Source organism: Scleropages formosus, chromosome 4, assembly GCF_900964775.1.
Source record: "Scleropages formosus chromosome 4, fSclFor1.1, whole genome shotgun sequence".
Taxonomy (NCBI): Eukaryota; Metazoa; Chordata; class Actinopteri; order Osteoglossiformes; family Osteoglossidae; genus Scleropages; species Scleropages formosus.
The window spans coordinates 19,154,499-19,173,349 of NC_041809.1; the positions used below are offsets into that span (position 1 = coordinate 19,154,499).

General features: G+C 45.5%; 1 protein-coding gene across 4 annotated transcripts; it reads right to left on the bottom strand.

Annotated features, from left to right (window-relative positions):
• Nucleotides 1-669: 669 nt before the first annotated feature.
• On the bottom strand, nucleotides 670-17,582 carry fez1 (fasciculation and elongation protein zeta 1 (zygin I)). 4 transcript variants are annotated; one of them, XR_003797632.1, is made up of 11 exons: nucleotides 17,099-17,582; nucleotides 16,761-16,875; nucleotides 9,673-10,000; nucleotides 7,086-7,185; nucleotides 5,694-5,780; nucleotides 4,054-4,264; nucleotides 3,403-3,677; nucleotides 2,688-2,768; nucleotides 2,256-2,345; nucleotides 1,752-1,817; nucleotides 670-1,628 (listed from the first exon to the last, which is right to left on the bottom strand). XR_003797632.1 is itself a non-coding variant. In XM_029251327.1 (11 exons), exons 2-11 carry the CDS (start codon nucleotides 16,789-16,791, stop codon nucleotides 1,612-1,614), a joined length of 1,272 nt encoding a protein of 423 aa, XP_029107160.1. In that variant the 5' UTR covers nucleotides 16,792-16,875; nucleotides 17,099-17,573; the 3' UTR covers nucleotides 670-1,611. The 4 variants fall into 4 exon arrangements, 3 of the variants coding, with proteins under 3 accessions (XP_029107160.1, XP_029107161.1, XP_029107162.1); XM_029251327.1 differs by having other exon boundaries at nucleotides 2,270-2,345; nucleotides 17,099-17,573; XM_029251328.1 differs by having other exon boundaries at nucleotides 2,270-2,345; nucleotides 4,054-4,219; nucleotides 17,099-17,569.
• Between the last annotated feature and the right edge of the window lie 1,269 nt (nucleotides 17,583-18,851).

The window sequence follows — 18,851 nt, forward strand, 5'->3', positions numbered from 1 at the left end:
GAGCTCCTGACTTTGGCCCCAAAGGGATGGAGGTTTGAATCCCACCTCCATGTGTAATACCCTGGAACATGGTACTTATTCTATAAATTGCTCCAGTAAAATTACCCAGCTCTATAAATGAGTAAATAACCAAGTAGCCTAACACTGAAAGTTACTTTGAAGAAAAGAATCAGTTAAGGGACAGCTGGTAGTGTAGTGGTTAGAACAACTGCCTTTAGACCCAAGGGTTACAGGTTTAAGCCTCATCTCTGGCTGTAGTACCCCTGAGTAAAGTATGTATGCTTAACTGCTTCAATAAAAATTACCCAGCTGTATAAATGGGTAAATAATTGTAAGTTGCTTTGGGGAAAAGCATCACTTAAATTAATATTTCCTTTTGTACTAAGGATTATTCTTAACCTACATTTGTCAAAGTTGACATACAACATTAGGTGTGTACTCGTACAAGGTGCTCACAGATAAGTACCCAGTTATTGAGTATGGTATTTTTCTCGTGTGAATTCAGGGAATGAACCTTGAGAGTACCGTGCTAGGGAGGGGAATTCAAATGAATAAGTGGATCGCCCTAAACCAGATTCAGGGGATCATCTGCATAGTTTACATGTTCAGAGTTTCCTGAAATATTCCTCATTTGAAGGAAATAAAGCAAACAAATACAGTGGCACGATGTCACAGGGAACAGATCATCTTTAATTCATTAATGATAAAAACTGCTCATTTTAATCAAGAGACAGATGCATGGCAGCTACATTAATGATATGCAATAAATTACATGAATTCCATAATATCAAATAAATGAAATGGCTGAATAATTATTGTTGTGTTGACGAAACCCTGAGGTCTTTTTAACATGTTAGATCGCTTATGTCCTCGTATACAGTGTGCAGTGTGTGCGGGTTTACAAGCGTTCGCTGAGGTGTCAGAAGACAAAACCCTTTTTTACCTGTAATATGAGACCTGTGCGAAGGTCGTGCAGAAACACAACAACGAACAAAGGGACTGTAATGGTGTATGCTGTTTTTTTTTTTTTTTCTAAGGATAATAAAAGGTGTGTTTTTTTTTCTTTTTCTTTAAATGTCAGTTTTATGCCTTGGCATGATTTGCTACATTGAGATGTCACATTACTGTGATTGAGTCAAAGATGTGACACAGGCTGTATGACTTTCTTAGGGGAGATGCCAGCAGACAGACGACGAGAAAAGATAATAAAGTATGTTGTCTTTTTTTTTTTGACAAACACGGCAGGTTTCGTGGCTGCACTCTGAAGAATGATGCGTCGGTGTGTAACGTGTTCCCATTCCCACCCCTCCACACCTCTGGCCCACTGTGTGGAACTGAGCGAACTCTGAAACGGCTACATACATGTCACATGAACAGGGAGACATCAAAAACAGGCAGCGGCGGCACTCCCTCAGCCCTGGGTTCGAGAGGGTGCGGGACAGACGAGATGATCTCGGCAAAGGCAGACTTTTGTTCTGGCTCATGACGGGTAATGGACGATGATTACGATGCCGTGGTCCACCGTTAATAATGGATGGGAGTTCATGCAGCTTGGACTCGGGACTCGGGACGGACGGCCTCCTCACGTCTTGCGCACACTAAAGGGCACCTTTAGGTAGGACACAGGACTGGAGAGAAGAAGTCGATGCAATGCATTTAATTTTATTAGTCCTGGGTTGAGTGAAGAGGGGAAGGAAGTTGTATATAATAAAATAAATAGTTTTTGTAAAAAATAAAAGAGGATACATCACCTTTCAAAATGTAGTCCGTTAGCAGGGTTGGCACCTTCTCACTGTCCTCCTTCATTGCATAAAGAACTAGGAGACACAGAACAATCATTATTATTGGTATCCTATGTTCCTTTTCTGGATGACGGTGCTCAGACCATCTTAGACATGGACAAAACATTTAAAGTTTTGATTTAATGGGACATTAAATGGATTTTGTCACTCCTAAAGGATAATAAACCCAGTATTCCTACACTGGTCACAGCACTAAAGGTATTAAGAGAAGCCATTCACGTTCAGCTAATACCTTCCCCCAGAGCAACTTACAACTCTTTACCCACAGCTGGATAACCTTACTAGAGTAATTTAGGGCAAGTGCCTTACTCAAGGTTACTACGGCTGATCACGGGATTCAAACCTGCAACCAGTGGCTCCAAAGACAGCAGCTCTAATCACTTAACTTAGTTGCTCGAGAGACTCTGTGTTTACACACCACTACATGGCTGTTATACAATCAGAAGACCATACCGCTGGGAACCTACTTCTCGTCAGCATCTGAAGGTCCTCCACCGTGGGAGGGGTGCCCTTCTTCTCATAGGGGATCACTGTGTTCAGATACTGAACCAAACGGAAAAGGCAAAGCTCATTTACACAGTCAGTGCAGCACAACCCCATCGACAGCAGGGCGGCGAGAGATAGAGAATAAGATGCACAGACTGACGTCAGGTGAGATTTAATGACCATCTGTCCATTAACACGTCAACCACTTATGACTGATCTTTGGTTTTTAGTCAATTTACAGCAATTTTTCTAATATTATCACGTTAATCCTGGTGAACGTGTGTGTGTACGTTGCGTAGTGTATGAACACGTTCAGGCTTTTATTCACAGGTAGCTCTGTTGCTCATCACCAATCTCTTTTTACGAGAGATGCGCTGCTCTGCTCTGAGGTTACTTTACCTGTTTGTCTGTTCCTGAGTTGCCAAAGGTCTGTCGGATCCCAGTCTGCAGGATGTTGGAGAGCCCCTCCATGCTGAAGCGCTGCGGCAAAGGAAGAGAGGCTGTGACCTGGGAACCACCTGCTCGAATCATAACTAAAGACCCCTGACAAGCTTGTTATCGGTGGGCCAGCAGATGCTAATGAATGCACACCTGAACCACACAGATTCAAACCTGAGGATAGGCCCTTCTGTTGTCCCCTAGAGAAAGGCCCATATTCAAAGGTATCTTGTGAGTAAAAATACCCTGCAGTAGCAAGAAATATCTGAAAAGAACACCAGTTAAGCCACATGATAATTATTATTATTATTATTATTATTATGTGAAACGCACATGCTCCAGTCGACGAAGGACTTTCAGTGATCCTGAAAAGGAACTGCTGATGTAGGACGAGAAACAGCAGAGGCTGGGAGTTCAGTTCCAGGAATCTCCTCTAATGTGTAATGGGAAGGACCCCCCCACCCCACTCCCACCCCCACCCCTTTGCACCCTTACCATAAGCGGAGCCAAAGGCTAATGGCTCTGAGGTCCATTATGAGCACTTCTGTAAGAATCTGCCCTCTGTCTATGGAATATAACTTTTTGAAAGCATCTGCCAGGCAGCTCTCTAGAGCTTAACTTCCTTAGATCCTGTTCCCGACCGTCCATCAGGAGCTACAGCTAAGCAGGTGCGTACCTTCAGGGGCATGGAGCCAGCCTTCTCCGTGCGGCCCGTCCCCTGCAGGCTCAGGCCTTTGTCCCGGCGCCGGCGCTTGCCCACTTCCCGCTGCTCCTTCTGCCGGTTCTGCACCTCCATGAGCGCCGTGATGAAGCTGTTCTTCACCTCCTTCTCAAACTCGAGCTCATCGCGGCGGGCCAGCTGGGTCACCAGCTCCTCAGAGTACTGGCGGATGGCTGCCTCCACGCGACACAGCAACTCCAACAGCGCTGAGCTCGGCATAAGGCTCAGGCCTGGGGTCCACACACACAAATACATACACAAACGCATACACGCACGTGCGTGGAGAAGACACGTGGTTAGACAATATGTCCATCTGTGCATTACCATATGTTGATCAACAAGGCTGATCTCCGCCCCCTGTTTCTTCCTAATTATCAGCGCACGGAAGTGCGGGCTTCGACCCAAACTAAAAAACTGACACATACTGCTCCAATTTTTCACTCACTCTGGGGACAAAAAGGTCTTTCCGCTGTTCCATAAGCGGTGTTGCCCATGTCCCGACAGAGATGGATGTTTCAGGGAGGATGGACTTGCCCTCTCCGCTGTCACGACTTGGCCCCGTTGACCCAAGGTCGCTACGAGTGTGACCCCAGGGGGACAGCCTACCTTCGTAGGAGCAGTTATTGTTGGAGGCCTTGGACAGCACTCGGATCTCCTCTAGCAGGGACGGGTTGGACGGGGTCCCCGAGTCTCCAGCCTCATCCTCCTCCTCTTCTTCCGTCTCCCCCGGGTCTGGGGAGTTCTCCATCATCTCCACAATCTCCTCTATCACCTGTGCGGGGCAGCGGTATCGCGGCTCAGACTTGCTGACAAGACACTAGGGGAGTCAGAGGTAGGGGTTGGCGGTTGGGGGGGTGCAAGCTTCAAAAGCTTCGGCTGCAAACGTCACAACTTAGTTGAGCTGCTTAAGATCTTCATCGATCGCGGGGTCCCCTGCGGGTTAGCGTCTGCTGCTCTTAAGAGTCACCTTGCTGAGCGACTCTGTGCCAAATCCTCCTTCCTGTCTGCAAATGTTCAAGGGCATGGAAGGTACTCCTCATATCCCCTGTCGCCTGGCAGCCCTGCGCTGGCCTACATAAGTGCTTATGTGTCTGCTCTGGAGCGGAAGCTCTACTGCACTGCACTGAATGGACAGACAACCGTTTGACAACTTACGTGTAGGACCCAGTGAATACAAAGCATGCATTTAAACCACAGAGGGGCCTCCGCTCGCGACACGTGTAATTTACAACCACCTGGATTTATAACGGCCATCCCATTAACCTTATTATATTATTTTTGAGTCCCAGCACTTGGTGGTAACACCTAATGATGACTGCTCCACCTGCTATACCAGAACATGGGCTGTGATTGTTTGGGCCTCAGTCAGTGTATCTCTCAGCAACTGTGTTTTATTTACAAAACAGTTTTTTTATTTGCAGAACATTTTGTCATTCCATTCTAGCCATGAACAACAGATTTAAATATTAAAGTGAAAATAATAGTGGAGCATGAGAATATAATTATAATCCTGTACTGCATTTATATGATTATTCTTTATTATTATCATTTCTTCTCATTATTATTTCTTATTATTATCTATATGCAATAATACACGGGGAAAGATGTTCAACCCCTCGTGCCAAAATCAAGGGGGGCTGGACACAAACCAACCACGCCACCAGTACTCAATCCCTCCCAAAACCCCACATACCCCTCACCCCCCACCAAACAGTTCCTTCCACTTAAAAAAATAACTAAAAATCAGCCCACATCATGGGCAAGCACCATCCTCCTTGCCGGGAGCCACGGCGAACACTTCGTTGGGCTTGTCAAAAGTGGGCATCTTCCTTCGTTGATGTTTCATTGAATTGAGCCCGCGACACCTCCAGAAGGCTCAACGGCAAGATCTGGCGTCTCAGACCCACCCCTCTCCATGCCCCCAGTGCCATCCCGGCGACTCCACCCACCAAAAGACCTATATTAAAATATCTATATTATTATGAAAATGAATAATGTGCAAGGAAACTGGTGAAAAAGTATATCAAAGCCCCATTATACATTCATGCATGTTAATTGTTTCTATATCCTTACGGTTCATATAAAACAATATAAGGGATTTGCGACCAGCGACTTAGTCGACGCATGGCAAGGTCATTTGAACGGAACCCCGTCGTAAACCGAGGACCACCTGTATACTGTGCATTGCATTTCATCAGGCCCTAGGTGCGGCTATAACCCTATAGTGTGTGGCTGTTTGAGGTCACCTGGTCTGCCGTGATGAGCGGTTCCTCGCTAAGACAACTCATGTTGTCGTTCTTCTCGTTCATCTCCTCTTCCTCTTTTTCATGGATCTTGAAGGAAAAACAAGAGTCCATTTAGAGTCATATTTACACTTACATGGTCTCCAACACTCTTGGTTTCACATGGCACAGTACCAGATACACAACATCCTCTGTACCAGAAGGCTTCTCATGTACTTGCAGGGTCACAGTTTGGGGTGAAGGTAATTCCTCTATCACATCCCCCTCTCTGTGTTTAACATCACCGTTCCACTCGTATCCCGATCCTCTGAACTGCATCAACGGCACAGACAGCGATGGATTTTACAAGACACCAGCCTCGAGAACACAAGTAAACAACCAAAGCGGCTTTGACGTTATGGCGCCCGCGCTTTTATTCCGCAAGCAGACAGAGGAGAGATCACAGCAGCAGGTTCAAAGTGGGAAGCGCGTGAATGATGTAATGGCTCGTCGTCGGTCCATTATGTACCGATGCTCATGTCTGCGAGGTGCCGCCTGATCACTTTCCCAGGTACTTAGGCACTTGTGTGCTTTCGACAAGGACAGCATCAGTGCACTTGCCCTCTTCTCCTTATGATGTGCATTTTTCGATAATCGTTTTAACCTTACATGCTGTACGTTTTCAGAGCCTGAAGAAAAATACATGGTTCGGAAGGCTGACGTCACACTCGAGTTTAATGGCTGGAGGGATGTGCAGGAAATGAAATTATATAACAGTAAAAAAAATCCGAAGCAGTAAGTGTCTTCGGAGTTCAGGTTATGGACAGGCTTGACTTCAGCGGGAGGATGGGAGGTCAATTCTGCGTGCTTTGCCCGGGTTTTAGGAAGAGGTACGGTAATATGCTAAGCCTTTGATGAATTAATAATTGCAGAGGAGCTCACAAATGGCATAGTCATACACGGTGTGTGAGCAAAGGAGATGAGCAGCGGGGCGGGTGGGGGAGTGATGATGCAGCCTGGATTTGTGCTGTGCGGTGATCACACTGCAGATACATTCCGGCAGCCCCCACCGCCTCCTGCTCTCCATCCATTGCACAAGGAGGCTGCGTAAAGCCTGCAGCCGTGGTAATTTTCACCGGACCCACAAGCCCCACTTACTCTCACACTCCTGACCCTGCTCGAGGGCTCACCGTCCGTCTGGGAGCGCGCCAGCACCCGAGCGGATGTCAAGTCCGAACACACGAGCGTCACCGCACGATTCAAAGGACTGAAAATCAGCCGCGCTGCAATATGGGACTCCTGCTGTACTGTGTACACAAAGCGTGTCATGTGCCGACGGTCTGTACAGTACAGCTCAGCTTGAGACGAATTCCAGAGATGCGCAAATGAAGGCGTGAAGGCGGGTTGCTGCCGTACCTCCTGGTCGGACAGGTTTCCGTTCAGGCCCTCCGAGTTGGGGTCATCCCAGCTGGAACCAGAGGACGGCAGGTAGTTGTCGGTCAGCGCGTCCCACACACTGAGAGGGGGAGGAGAGTCGAACGCGGTGCGAAGGGCAGAAGGTCAAATGCAAATCGTGGCATTTGCTTATTGTGGCAGTTACCTACCCCTTTGCTTAAAATAAACTAAGAAATCACATTATTGTGGTTATTACCGCAAAGAACAGATTACGGTTAGAAGAAAGGAATAATTAAAATAAATGTTTGTTATGGTATTGTTATTAATATTAGATATATTTTTTTCCCTTATGCCTGTGTCGAAGCGCTCTGTGTTACTGCGTGAGAAGAGGGCTCTGTAAAAATGAACTGAATTGAATTGAATAAAAAATGCTTGTTATTGACCTTAAAAAACATAAATGGAGAATTAGAGTATATAGTAGATGAGAATTAAAAAAAAACTATTAAATGTATAAAATACACAAAAAAAAAGAAAAGTTAAATGCAATCAGAAAATGAGAAATGAGATGGTCGCGAGGGACCCTTAAAACAGCTTCATGTAGCTTCCCTGAGCAGCGTTTTTGGGGAGTTTTTAATCATCGTAAATGACACCACAAACAAATGGCATTGCTGTTCGTCTTACATCCTATTCGGCATTTCCTGCGACACACCAATAAATAATTAATAGCGCACACAAATTTAACGTCTGGTTTGTTGAAAGCCGAAACAAGCCAATGGTTTTTGAGACCGAGTTCGGTGCTAAACGCCCCACCCCACCCCTTAAATTGCACAGTAACCCGGAGACGGCCCGAAAGCTCCCTTGTGGGTCCAGGGTTCTTGGCCTCTTGTGACAGGACCCCCGCTTGTTTGCCGTGGAGAATCAGACAAAGACGGGAGGTTCAACCCTCCCTCCTGTGCCTTTGTGTCCATCTCTCAAGGCGGTGCCGCCCAGCGCTGCTAAGAACAAGCGGCTATTCATGGGCCGGCCGCCCGCCCGCCTCTCTGTCATTTGCATGCAAACATCCCCTGCAGCTTCTCCGGGGCAACGGGGGCTCGCTGGTACCAGTCGGTGCCGAGCCGACGGCCAACCGGCCACGAGAAAAGCTTCACGGCAGCAGCACCAGAGGCAAAGAAAAACACGTCTGTGAGAACGGAGGGATATGTGTTTTAGTATAATCTATTTCTGCTGTTTAGTTGATGCTTCTAAATAAATAAATAAAAACAGATGCATTATTTTAGATTTGCTATACGCTTTTACGCAGATTTTCCACATATATTTGTGGCACAGGGTGTGAATATGTTATTTTGGCAGACATGAATCAGTTTTGCCAGTACAGTAGAGTCCCTACAGTCTTTGATTGTCGAGTCTCCTGTGCGTTTGTAAAATTGTGTTTCGGTGGGATTGAAAACCCTTCCAGTTCAGAGCCGCACGCTGCACCAAGCAGTGATGTTCGCCCATCTCTCTATTCCACACAGAGACTTGTTTAGTCACTTGTTTTATTTTAAAAACATTCAAATAATGATTACCTCCTTAAGTCGAAAATGAATAAATGAATGTTTTTATAGCTGTGTATTTCATTACTAACCCTATCTAATAATCTATTTCCAAATACAGCTCATATTACATACGATTCTGGATTAACACAGCTTTACCAGTTCAGGCAGGAGAATCGAGGCACTACTGTATAGGGTGAGAAATTGTTCATTTGAGCTGTTGTGCATAAATAGTGTTCTTTGACATATTTACTTATGTTTCTTTATATACTTTATCACAATCATAAAGAGAGGGGGACAGAGACAGTTTTATGAAACAGACAAAACAATTCATAAGCACATTGTGCATTGGAGGTCATGAGGATATTTAAATTTAATTTAATTTAATGTAATTTACTGATACACAGTATATTACCTTTCTGGAAAAGCATTCATAATCAGGTGCTTCTTCACATGGCAAACAGAAGCAAACTATTTTTGACAGAAGAGGGGCTATTTTTAGATGCCAAAAAAAGGTTTGATCCCTCCTTCAGCACACTTGGTAGATTGACTGTAGGGTAGCCAACGCAGACAATCGGAACGGGTGAAACACAGAAGACCATGATTAAATAATGCAGAACCGAGTATATCGGTGTAATTTGGTGGCGGAGTCACACGGATGACTGCCCGCTCGGCTGACTGCGGCCGTGTCACACAAACTCAGCATCAAGCGTGCAATCTCAAGGCCAGAATTAGCCTTTGAGTTCTACAGTGCATGTGACTCAGCTGTGACCAGGAGGTAGCTCACTGAAACAGTGTATAAGGGCCTTATATTTCTAACATTTATCTGTATTAAAGAGCAGAAGCCAACCTGTGTTTGAGAGAGAAGGCCATATATCTTTAAATTGTATAAAAATAGAGGTATATGAAAATACATTGAATTATTAATAATTAATTAATTATTAATAATCCAATCCATCAGTCCTTCCTTCTGTCTATTAACTGTCTATCCATTATTAATTAATAGCCACTGCTCGTACAGCCATCAAAGAAGCTGCTGCTAATGAAAGAGCACATGGTGATGAAGGTGTACTCACTCTTCGTCCTGTAGTCTCTCTTCGTCCTCCTCCGTGTGGGAATGGTTGCGCACGGGGGCCAGGCCCTCCGTCTTGGTGTTGTAGTTGTGGAAGCACACGTTGAGCTTCTCGTCAAACTCGTTGACGAGGTCTTCCATGGACTTGAAGCTCATCATCTCAGAGAAGTTCTCCAACTCGGAGAAGTCCTCCCGGGCTATGGGGACAGTCCCATAGGGACGCCTGGGTGTCTGCTCCAGGTCCTCCACCCTGCAGGGCCGCAGGTCCTCGAACTCCTCATCTAGACAAACGAGCGGGGCCTCCATCTTGTTTGCGCAACGTAGAGACAAAACTGTGGAGAAAACGTTTGGCTATAAGACAGCGACCAAAGACAGTGTATAAATTACATATAGAGTACGGTCTGTACATAGACACTCATATATGTCACCAAGGCAAATTCCTTGTATGTGTGAACATACTTGGCAATAAAGCTCATTCTGATTCTGATTCTGATTCTGATATCGTGAACAAAAAACTTGGAAATGAAAATATACCCTTTTTCGTATATTTAGCTTACTGCTCAAAGCAACAGCATTTTTGCTCATTACACAGTCATTTCAGAGCCACAAAAAGGTATTTTATGGTGCAAAAGGACTTCCTTCAGATGTTTAGGGACAGAGATACACATTTGGTGTCTTAAGCATATATGATTTTCGTCACTCAGTGGTGTCAGTTTGGCTGCTTTCCATCAGTTTTGGTCGCGTTTCTTAAACAACAAAACCAACTCTAACCCTCCAACTTCCTGTCACACTGACATTCTCAAGCAATGACAGATGAAATAATAGATTCATTCGGGTTACTACTAATTCGCCTAGCTTTTCTCCAAGGTGACTTGAGGTATTAAAGTACTTTCAATGATTTACCAGTTTTAAGGATCACTTTAGCTGTGGTAATTCAGGGAATGGAGTTAGAACCTGGGTTATTGTACACACACACACACACACACACATTGTCTGAGACCGCTCATCCCGAGTGGGGTCGCAGCGAACCGGAGCCTAACCGTAGTCCTACAGAAATAATAAACAAGTATTAACATGAGTACCCTCACACTATTGCGCAAAAAAACCTTCATCTCGCAATCAAATGAAGATCATCCGGCATCGGAAGTTTGGTAATAACGCCTCGCAGCACCTAAAACTGCGTAGTGCTGCTGTACTTTGTAGAGTAGAAGACAAAGTCAATAATGTTGTGGTCTTTATTTCTGTATATCATCAACATTTGTGAGCCAAATTTGTGTTCAGGGACAAATTCTGGACCTCCACAATCCTGCACCGGACAAGCGCTTATTGATAATGCATGACTGGAAATACATTTAAAGACAAACTGGAAATAATATTTGGCGAATACTGAAAATATTAAACAAATATTTAAATGTAACATATATACAATCAGTTTTTTCTCATTTCAGTCGCTCTTGAATAACAAAATAGATGACGAGGGACCAGATACGGTATCCCAGATGAAACTAACAGAAAGCCGAAATCAAATTGACCATTAGAGTGAGCACACTGATGAAGTATGGGACTCAGGGACACGGATAATGAAAGGAATAAAATCCCACACAAATTAGATAAAGCCCCACCAATTGTTTCACTTTGTTAAAACCGTAAGGGTTGTGCTCCCAAGTGGCCGGGCCAGTAAAGTTGCCCTCCCACATTGAAGGTCAGGCTAAGGATGGAATCTGACAGACCAAGAGTTTTAGAGCAGCAGAATTCATCAGAATTGCTTCTCCCTTGAGGAGACAGAGCTTGGGCTGCTTCACATGTCTTTGCTTCCATGATGTAAGAACTGTCCTCACACTGGGGAGGGTGGTCATGTGCCGGTAGCTAGGGATGTGCCCCACCCCCAGCTGGCTTGAGCGCTCATGAAAAATGCTCAGTAACTGACAATGAGTACAGAGAGCAATGAACCTGGCCCGCTGAGAACTCGTCTCGCACAGTGCCTGTCCAGAGGTGACACACAGCTGGAAAAAAAATCATTTGGAATGGAGCATAAATTCAATATCGTATCAATTACATCACGACACAGTCTTTGCCTCCCTATTTACAACATCCACAGTGATATTACAGATGTGTTATACAATACGCATCCTTTCAGCTAGAGCGTAACGGTGAATTCTTAGGCTTATGCAAAAAAAGTAGAAAATTACATATTTGTTTGAAGCCAACAACCCCCTGAAGTCATACCAAGACATGCAACCATTCGAGTTCCGAAAATTTGACTTTATAACAGATTTCATTCACCCCCTTGCGTCATGTTACAAGACATTTCTTTAGTATTTACAAAGATCCAATATGAATTTGGCATTTCCCTTGACAGTAGAGCAGCACAAGACATCTACATTTCCATCTATTAGTTTAGCAGTCGCTTTCCTCCAAAACAGTGATTAATAAATAGTGTGTTTCTTACAACTTTATCCAAAGTGACTTCCAGTGTTAGATATACTGCACTAAACACCCTACAGTAATTCACCCTTCTGCACAGAAAAGTAATGAAACACAGTCGCACACACACTACGGGTTGCTTACAGTCACAGATTCACATGAAATAGATCCTTGCACTATATGAAGAAACCAGAGCATGGAGAAGAAACACATGCAAATACAGGAAAAACCAGCAGAACTCTACAGAGACTGAGCAGATCCTGAACCCACATCCAGATATACAAGCCAGGTGCTGTGAGGCACCAGCACTACCTGCTGTGTCACCATATCTCCCATACCACAGACAGTGTCTGAAACCACTTGACCCAAGCAGGGTCGCGGCAAACCGGAACCTATCCCAGCAACATAGGGTGCAGGACTGGAGGGGACACACCCAGGACAGGACACCAGTCCATCCCAAGGCACCCCAAGTAGGGCTCGAACCCCAGACCCACAAGAGAGCAGGACCCAGCCAAATTCACTGCACCACCGCACCCCATGTACCAGAGATCAGCACCACAATTTTAACCTTGGTAATCATGGCCCTTGTTTGGACTGCTGTGGTTTTTTGCATTAAAAGTTAAGCTGATATACAAACATAGAGTAGCATGTGTATGTATATTTTATTTGTGAGCGTTGGTTAAAGGTATGGTACAAAACAGCTATGAGAGTGCTGAAGCAGCACAGGTACATAGCCTTACAGTGTCATGGAGTCATTTGGGAAGGGATCCTGCTTTGTTATGTTGTGCTATGGTAACTAATGTTAACTAATGAATGGTTGTGTCAAGAAGGGGTGCAGTGGTGCAGTGGGTTGGACTGGGTCCTACTCTCCGGTGGGTCTGGGGTTTGAGTCCCACTTGGGGTGCCTTGCGACGGACTGGCGTCCCGTCCTGGGTGTGTCCCCTCCCCTTACGCCCTGAGTTGCCGGGTTAGGCTCTGGCTCCCCGCAACCCCGTATGGGACAAACGGTTCAGAAAATGTGTGTGTGGGTGTGGTTGTGTCAATTGTAATGGGATTTGGTGATTTTTTTCCTGCATTACTGGGAGTTAATTTACATTTACATTTATTCATTTAGAAGACGCTTTTGACCAAAGCGACGTACCTCTCAGCAAAAGTGCAATTAAAGTATAAAAGTAATAAAAGTATAATACTATGATAAAATGTTATTAAAAAGGACTGTTTCGAAACTCACTGGCTCAAATTATGAAAGTTTAAGTTACAAAATTTCTAAGATACATTTTCCAGTTTATTTATTTGATTGAAATATATTTCCCTGACTTTGATTCACTTTGTTATTTTCAGAATTTTCTGTTTGTTGTGGAGTGAACATGACCTGCGTTTCCACACCTAGTCATTGGTAAACATGTTCAAGCGGGAGCGTGGGTCTGCACTCATTCGACTTGCTTCCACAGTGATTACAGTTTGTGTCTGCTTGTGGTCACTGTCAGTGCTCACTGTTAAGATATCAAGCATTCAGTAGGACTTTGTATGGAAGGGGCATAAAAGGTCTGACTGTGTTTTTTTAATTGTAGCGATATCCAAGATTTTAAGAAGTTGACCCATAAACACTTTAATAGAGGTCTGTATAATTAAGCGTTTAATGATTGTACAGGTTAAACTGTGCATACGTTCCTGTCATAAATGTCAGCAATTGGAATTGAAAAGAAGAACATGAAATTATGCAGACACACACAGTCTGAAACCACTTGTCCCAAGCAGGGTCATGGCAAGCCAGAGCCCAACCTGGCAACAGAGGGTGCAAGTCCACTGCAAAGCACCCCAAGCAGGACCCACCCAAACCAGCTGCACCAGCATGCCCCCTACACTGTCTGAAACTGCTTGTCCGAAGCGGGGGTTGCAGTGAACCGGAGCCTAACCCGGCAACACAGGGCGTAAGGCTGGAGGGGAAGGGGATACACCCAGGACAGGACACCAGTCCATTGCAAGGCACCCTAAGCGGGCCTTGAACCCCAGACCCACCAGAGAGCAGGCACAGGCCAAACCCACTGGGCCACTGCAGCCCCCTAAGTATGTGTGTGTTTAAATATTATTATATATTCATTATTCATTATTATATATTCATCATTCATATACACTGTTGCGGTGGCGCAGTGGGTTGGACCACAGTCCTGCTCTCCGGTGGGTCTGGGGTTCGAGTCCCGCTTTGGGTGCCTTGCGACAGACTGGCGTCCCGTCCTGGGTGTGTCCCCTCCCCCTCCAGCCTTACGCCCTGAGTTGCCGGGTTAGGCTCCGGTTCCCCGTGACCCTGTATGGGACAAGCGGTTCTGAAAATGTGTGTGTGTGTATACAGTGTTCATCTGTTTTTGTAACATATGTAAAATACAGGATATTGGCCGGTGTTTGTTTGTTTGTTTATGCAAATATTATAGAACAAACAATTATAAAGTCATAGTATACATATTTATTTTAGTATGTTTTTCTCTCATTTTAAGTCATATATAGAAAAGATCGTTCATAGCAACATGTTACAGTTCCATTGTGTTTTTTCCCCTAATACATTATAGAGAATATACTAAAAATGAGTTATATTATTGTATAACGAGTAATGTTATTGAATGCCTTGTTTGCTCAGCAGTCACTGAATATTCTGTATTCCTTTATCGGTAATCCTAACTGTATAATAACAAATAAAAAAATAAGACAGATCAGATGGTATTATGAGCCGTGTTCTTTGCCGAGCTACGTGAGAGACAAATTGCATTTAGTGGCTCATCCTGACTGGAGAAAGGAGAAAAAGGAGACAAAAATCCATTTAAAAGCAGCTTGTGTAAGCCTCCCCCATTGAACCCCATTACTCAACAGACTGCTGGGTAATAGGAAGCAGATATCATGCCAGAAGCTTCCTCCTGCTTATTCATCTCCCTGCCAGGGTGTGCTTCTCCTACCAAACACGCAAGGCACCACCTAAAGAACGGCAGTCCCGGATGCACGCTTGGAAAGGTGTTGGTTCAAGCCCCGCTTTCTCCTTCCACACCAATACCCTTACTCATGCCATTTACCCTGAATTAGTCCAGCAAAAACAAACACTCGTGTAAGCGGGTCAGATACTATAAGTTACTTTAAACAAAAGTATAAGCTAAGCAACAAATTAATAGAAAATGGCTTGCTGGTTTCAGATTTTGTGGTCTTCTCAAGCAAATCACCAACCCTAAATTGTCAAAATAGACAGCTTTGTAAATGGGTCAAATGTGTATTTCACTTCAGGTAAAAGCACTAACTAAGCAACCAATAATTACACCAAATTACATTGTGGGAAACAAACTAGTGGGTATATATCTATTTAATAAAAACACATTTTTTTATCCACGGTCAGATATTGGAGATATACGAGTGGACTTGTATCCTGAACGTTGCTGGTTGAAGTACCTGGATTTGTTATTTCCGAGTACTGTTGAGAAAGGTACTTAACCTTAATCGTCCCAATAATATATTTCACAGCTCTATTGTGGGTAAACCTGTAAATTGCTTTAGATTAAAGCACTGGATAAGTAAAAAATTAAGCAATTTGTCAGCAAGCAGTAGAGGATCGCTGCTTTTCCAAGGCTGGGGCGCCAGTCATATGAACAATGGAAAAGAGAAACAGCAGGGCATTCTTTCATTGTTCACTTCGAAACTCTCGTGCAGCCATCGCCACAATCACATCGTGTTCTGAGCCTCGCTGAGAGCAGAAAAGAGGAATTTTCCAAGGCACCGCAGAGACAATTCCGTCATCTTTTGTCACGCAGCCTACAGGCGTGAAATTGTGGGGGCACAACACGTAGGGGGGCAAACACAGTGTTTTTGTCCGTGCGCGTGGGCGCCTCTGAATGCGTGCAAGGCTGTACCTGTGTGTGTGTATGCACGTGTGTGTGTGTGTGTGTGTGTGCGCGTGCCCTGGGATCCCAAGGAACACGATGTCATCTCCAACTGGGCCCAGTGTTCAGGGTCCCAGGGCCAAATCCATGCTTCGCCGATGCCAAACAGTGACACCAGTGAGAGTTCTACAGGAGAGGTCACGTACAACATTCAGTGTCCCCGTTTCACACACTCGGATTTTAAAAAAAAAAAAAACGCAGGAAATGGAGTCTGAATGTCTGTGGTTATTTATTTCAAAACGTGTGGAGAACGTATAGGAGCGGTGGAACTGGTTTCAGATGCAGCGAATTATTCACGAATTTATTCGAAATACATAAACAACACGTGATTCAGCGGAATCTTTACCTCAGTGGTTTTTGTAATTGCCAGTATGAAAAATGAACAGTGAAATGGATTACTAATGTGCAAATACAGGCGACATTTTAATTGTAATTGTATTATTTCGATTACTTCGCCTCATCAATGGAGCGAAGCTCTTAATGTCTTATTAAGACCGTACACAAACTGTGCATTTCAAGGTATACCGGAATATTCCCTGTATTGCTGACCTTTATCACTGAACATGGATATGTTGATATCCAGTATAATGCTCCTTGCATTTGACAATACTGGATATGAACATTATATCCGTGTTCAACGGTTCAAAGGGCAGGCATGTCAGTCCCATGGACACGCAGAAGAAATGGTCTCTGAGGAAATTTAAACATGATGATATATTGAAGAAAGTCCAATATCAAATGCTGAATCTGTCACCTTTGAGGGGATATATTCGCTGAGAGAACATCAGGTGTGTCTGGGTATCATATGGTGGTTCTGGCGGGAGAGGCGGTTCGGGCACAGAACGGTTCAGGGAAACGGTGTGTCACTCCTGCCAATGTGAAAGAGGCCGAGAGAGACAGAGAGAGAGAGAGAGATGGAGGGTGACAGAGAGGGAGAGGAACATAGACTGAGCATGACTAGTGCTGGAAACGACAACCGGAGGGGTTGGATAATGCAGGAGAAGTGGGGAATCAGTGTGGTACATGAAATTATTAATGAAAAGAAACAGAAACACACTACAAGGGCTGGAAGGAGGACCGGGGATGCGTTACCTGCAAGCAGTCGAGCGAGCTCCTGGCTTTGTGGCTGTAGCCCCTCCTAGTAGAAGATGCGGATCCAAGCTACGCCACCTTCATCGGCCAAGCAAAAAAATCCCAGCGCTGGCGAAACGACGCCAGTCACGGGCATCACCCGTCCGCGGAGCCGCTGCGAGGAGGCTGGCGGGTGGGGAGGGCTGGGGGAGGACAGAAGAGACAATGGCGGATCTGTTCGTCAACCCTCTTCTCGCTCCCCGGTCTCCACTCAGCGCCGAGCTCAGCGCTCCCTGGTTTGTCAGCTTGCAGAAGCAGCGGCCGCGGCGTTTGAGTCAATAAGCGGCAGCCCTACTTAGTGAGCCTGCGCGCATCCCTACGGCAACTGGCTGAATTATTCCCCTCCCCTTGACTCCGCCTCCTCCTGCTCCTCCGCCATCGTCACGGCTCAAATCCCTCAGTATTCATGAGCGTCAGGGCTGCGGATGTAGGGATTGCAGGCAGTCACTGTGCATCCTGGACCTGTCAACAGAGCCTCCGCTACGCCATCAGGCTCCCGGCTAATACTGCGAAATGTGGAGGCTGAATATTCAAACGTGCGATTAAAAGCAGAGGTCAAGCAGAGCATCCTTAGAAAATGGGATCTTCCTGCACAGACATTGCAGCAATTGCATTATAATTCACATCCATCTTTGGGAATTGGATCAGATGGGGAGGGGGAAACTTCATTCCATTTCCTCCTCCATTAAAATGCATGGGGAGGTGGAGAGGGGGAGGGGAGTATTTGGGAGCTGCAAAGAGCCAAGATGTAGCTTAGAGAGGTCTGGAGAGGAGGCGGGAGGCTGGACAATGGAGATGGAGAGAGAGAGGGAGGGAGGGAGAGAGGGAGGGGTACAGAGATGGGGGGTGGAGCCGTTGCTTTCCCAGTCGAGTCGCTCTGTGAGTCACCGATCCCCCACCCGCATCACCGGGGCGTGATGCACAGCTCCTCCCACATCCCAGCTTGTCCCTGCAACACTGCTAATCCTCAAATGGTTTTAATCTGTGTTGGAGATGAGAAGCCTGTTACAAGGCAGCAGTAGGTATATATTTAGAGGCATGCTGGGTGGTGTGTAGAGGGGGGTGCGGTGGCACAGTGGGCTTGGTTGGGTCCTGCTCTCTGGTGGGGCTGGGGTTGGAGTCCTGCTTGGGGTGCCTTGTGACAGACTGACATCCAGCCTTGTGCCCTGTGTTGCCAGGTTAGGCTCCGGTTCACCGCGACCCCACTCAGGACAAGCGGTTTCAGACAGTATGTGTGTGTGTGTGTGTGTGTGTGTGTGTGTGCATGCACCTGCATCTCCTCTGCTAGCAGCAATCAGATGGTCTGGTCTGAGTCCCACTGGAGTGTTTCACACGAAGGTGTCAAAGAGGGCATCTCTCAGCAGCCTTTAACATGCTTTCCGTCAGTCTGACCTGTGTGTTATACAACCTGCAGGGGCAAAAGGATCAGCGGGATTTAAAGGTCCCGTCTCAGCTTGACGGCCCACGCGTTCCCGCGTAAGATCGAGCCGTACAGCCTATTTCAGAGATCACACACACGTATGGTTGGAGCTCTCAGATGTTTCTGTGTTGTCGCCCACTGACATAGCTAATCAGACCCATCAGTGACTTTTTCAGCTGTATCAATGGTTAAGTTATTTTTTGAGACAGAAAATTTAACTATAACCATTAAAATATTCACCAAGTCCTCCATGACAGCAAATTCATTCTTGTAGTCCTGGCATTGTTTGCATGT

Excerpts from the sequence above, each read along its gene's own strand:
- fez1 (XM_029251327.1), bottom strand. The coding sequence starts at position 16,791 with ATGTTCTCTCAGCGAATATATCCCCTCAAAG. Across the intron at positions 10,001-16,760 it reads GCGAATATATCCCCTCAAAG|TTTTGTCTCTACGTTGCGCA; the intron begins GTGACAGATTCA and ends TTTTCTCCACAG. Across the intron at positions 1,818-2,269 it reads CCTTCAGATGCTGACGAGAA|TTCTTTATGCAATGAAGGAG; the intron begins GTAGGTTCCCAG and ends TGTGTCTCCTAG.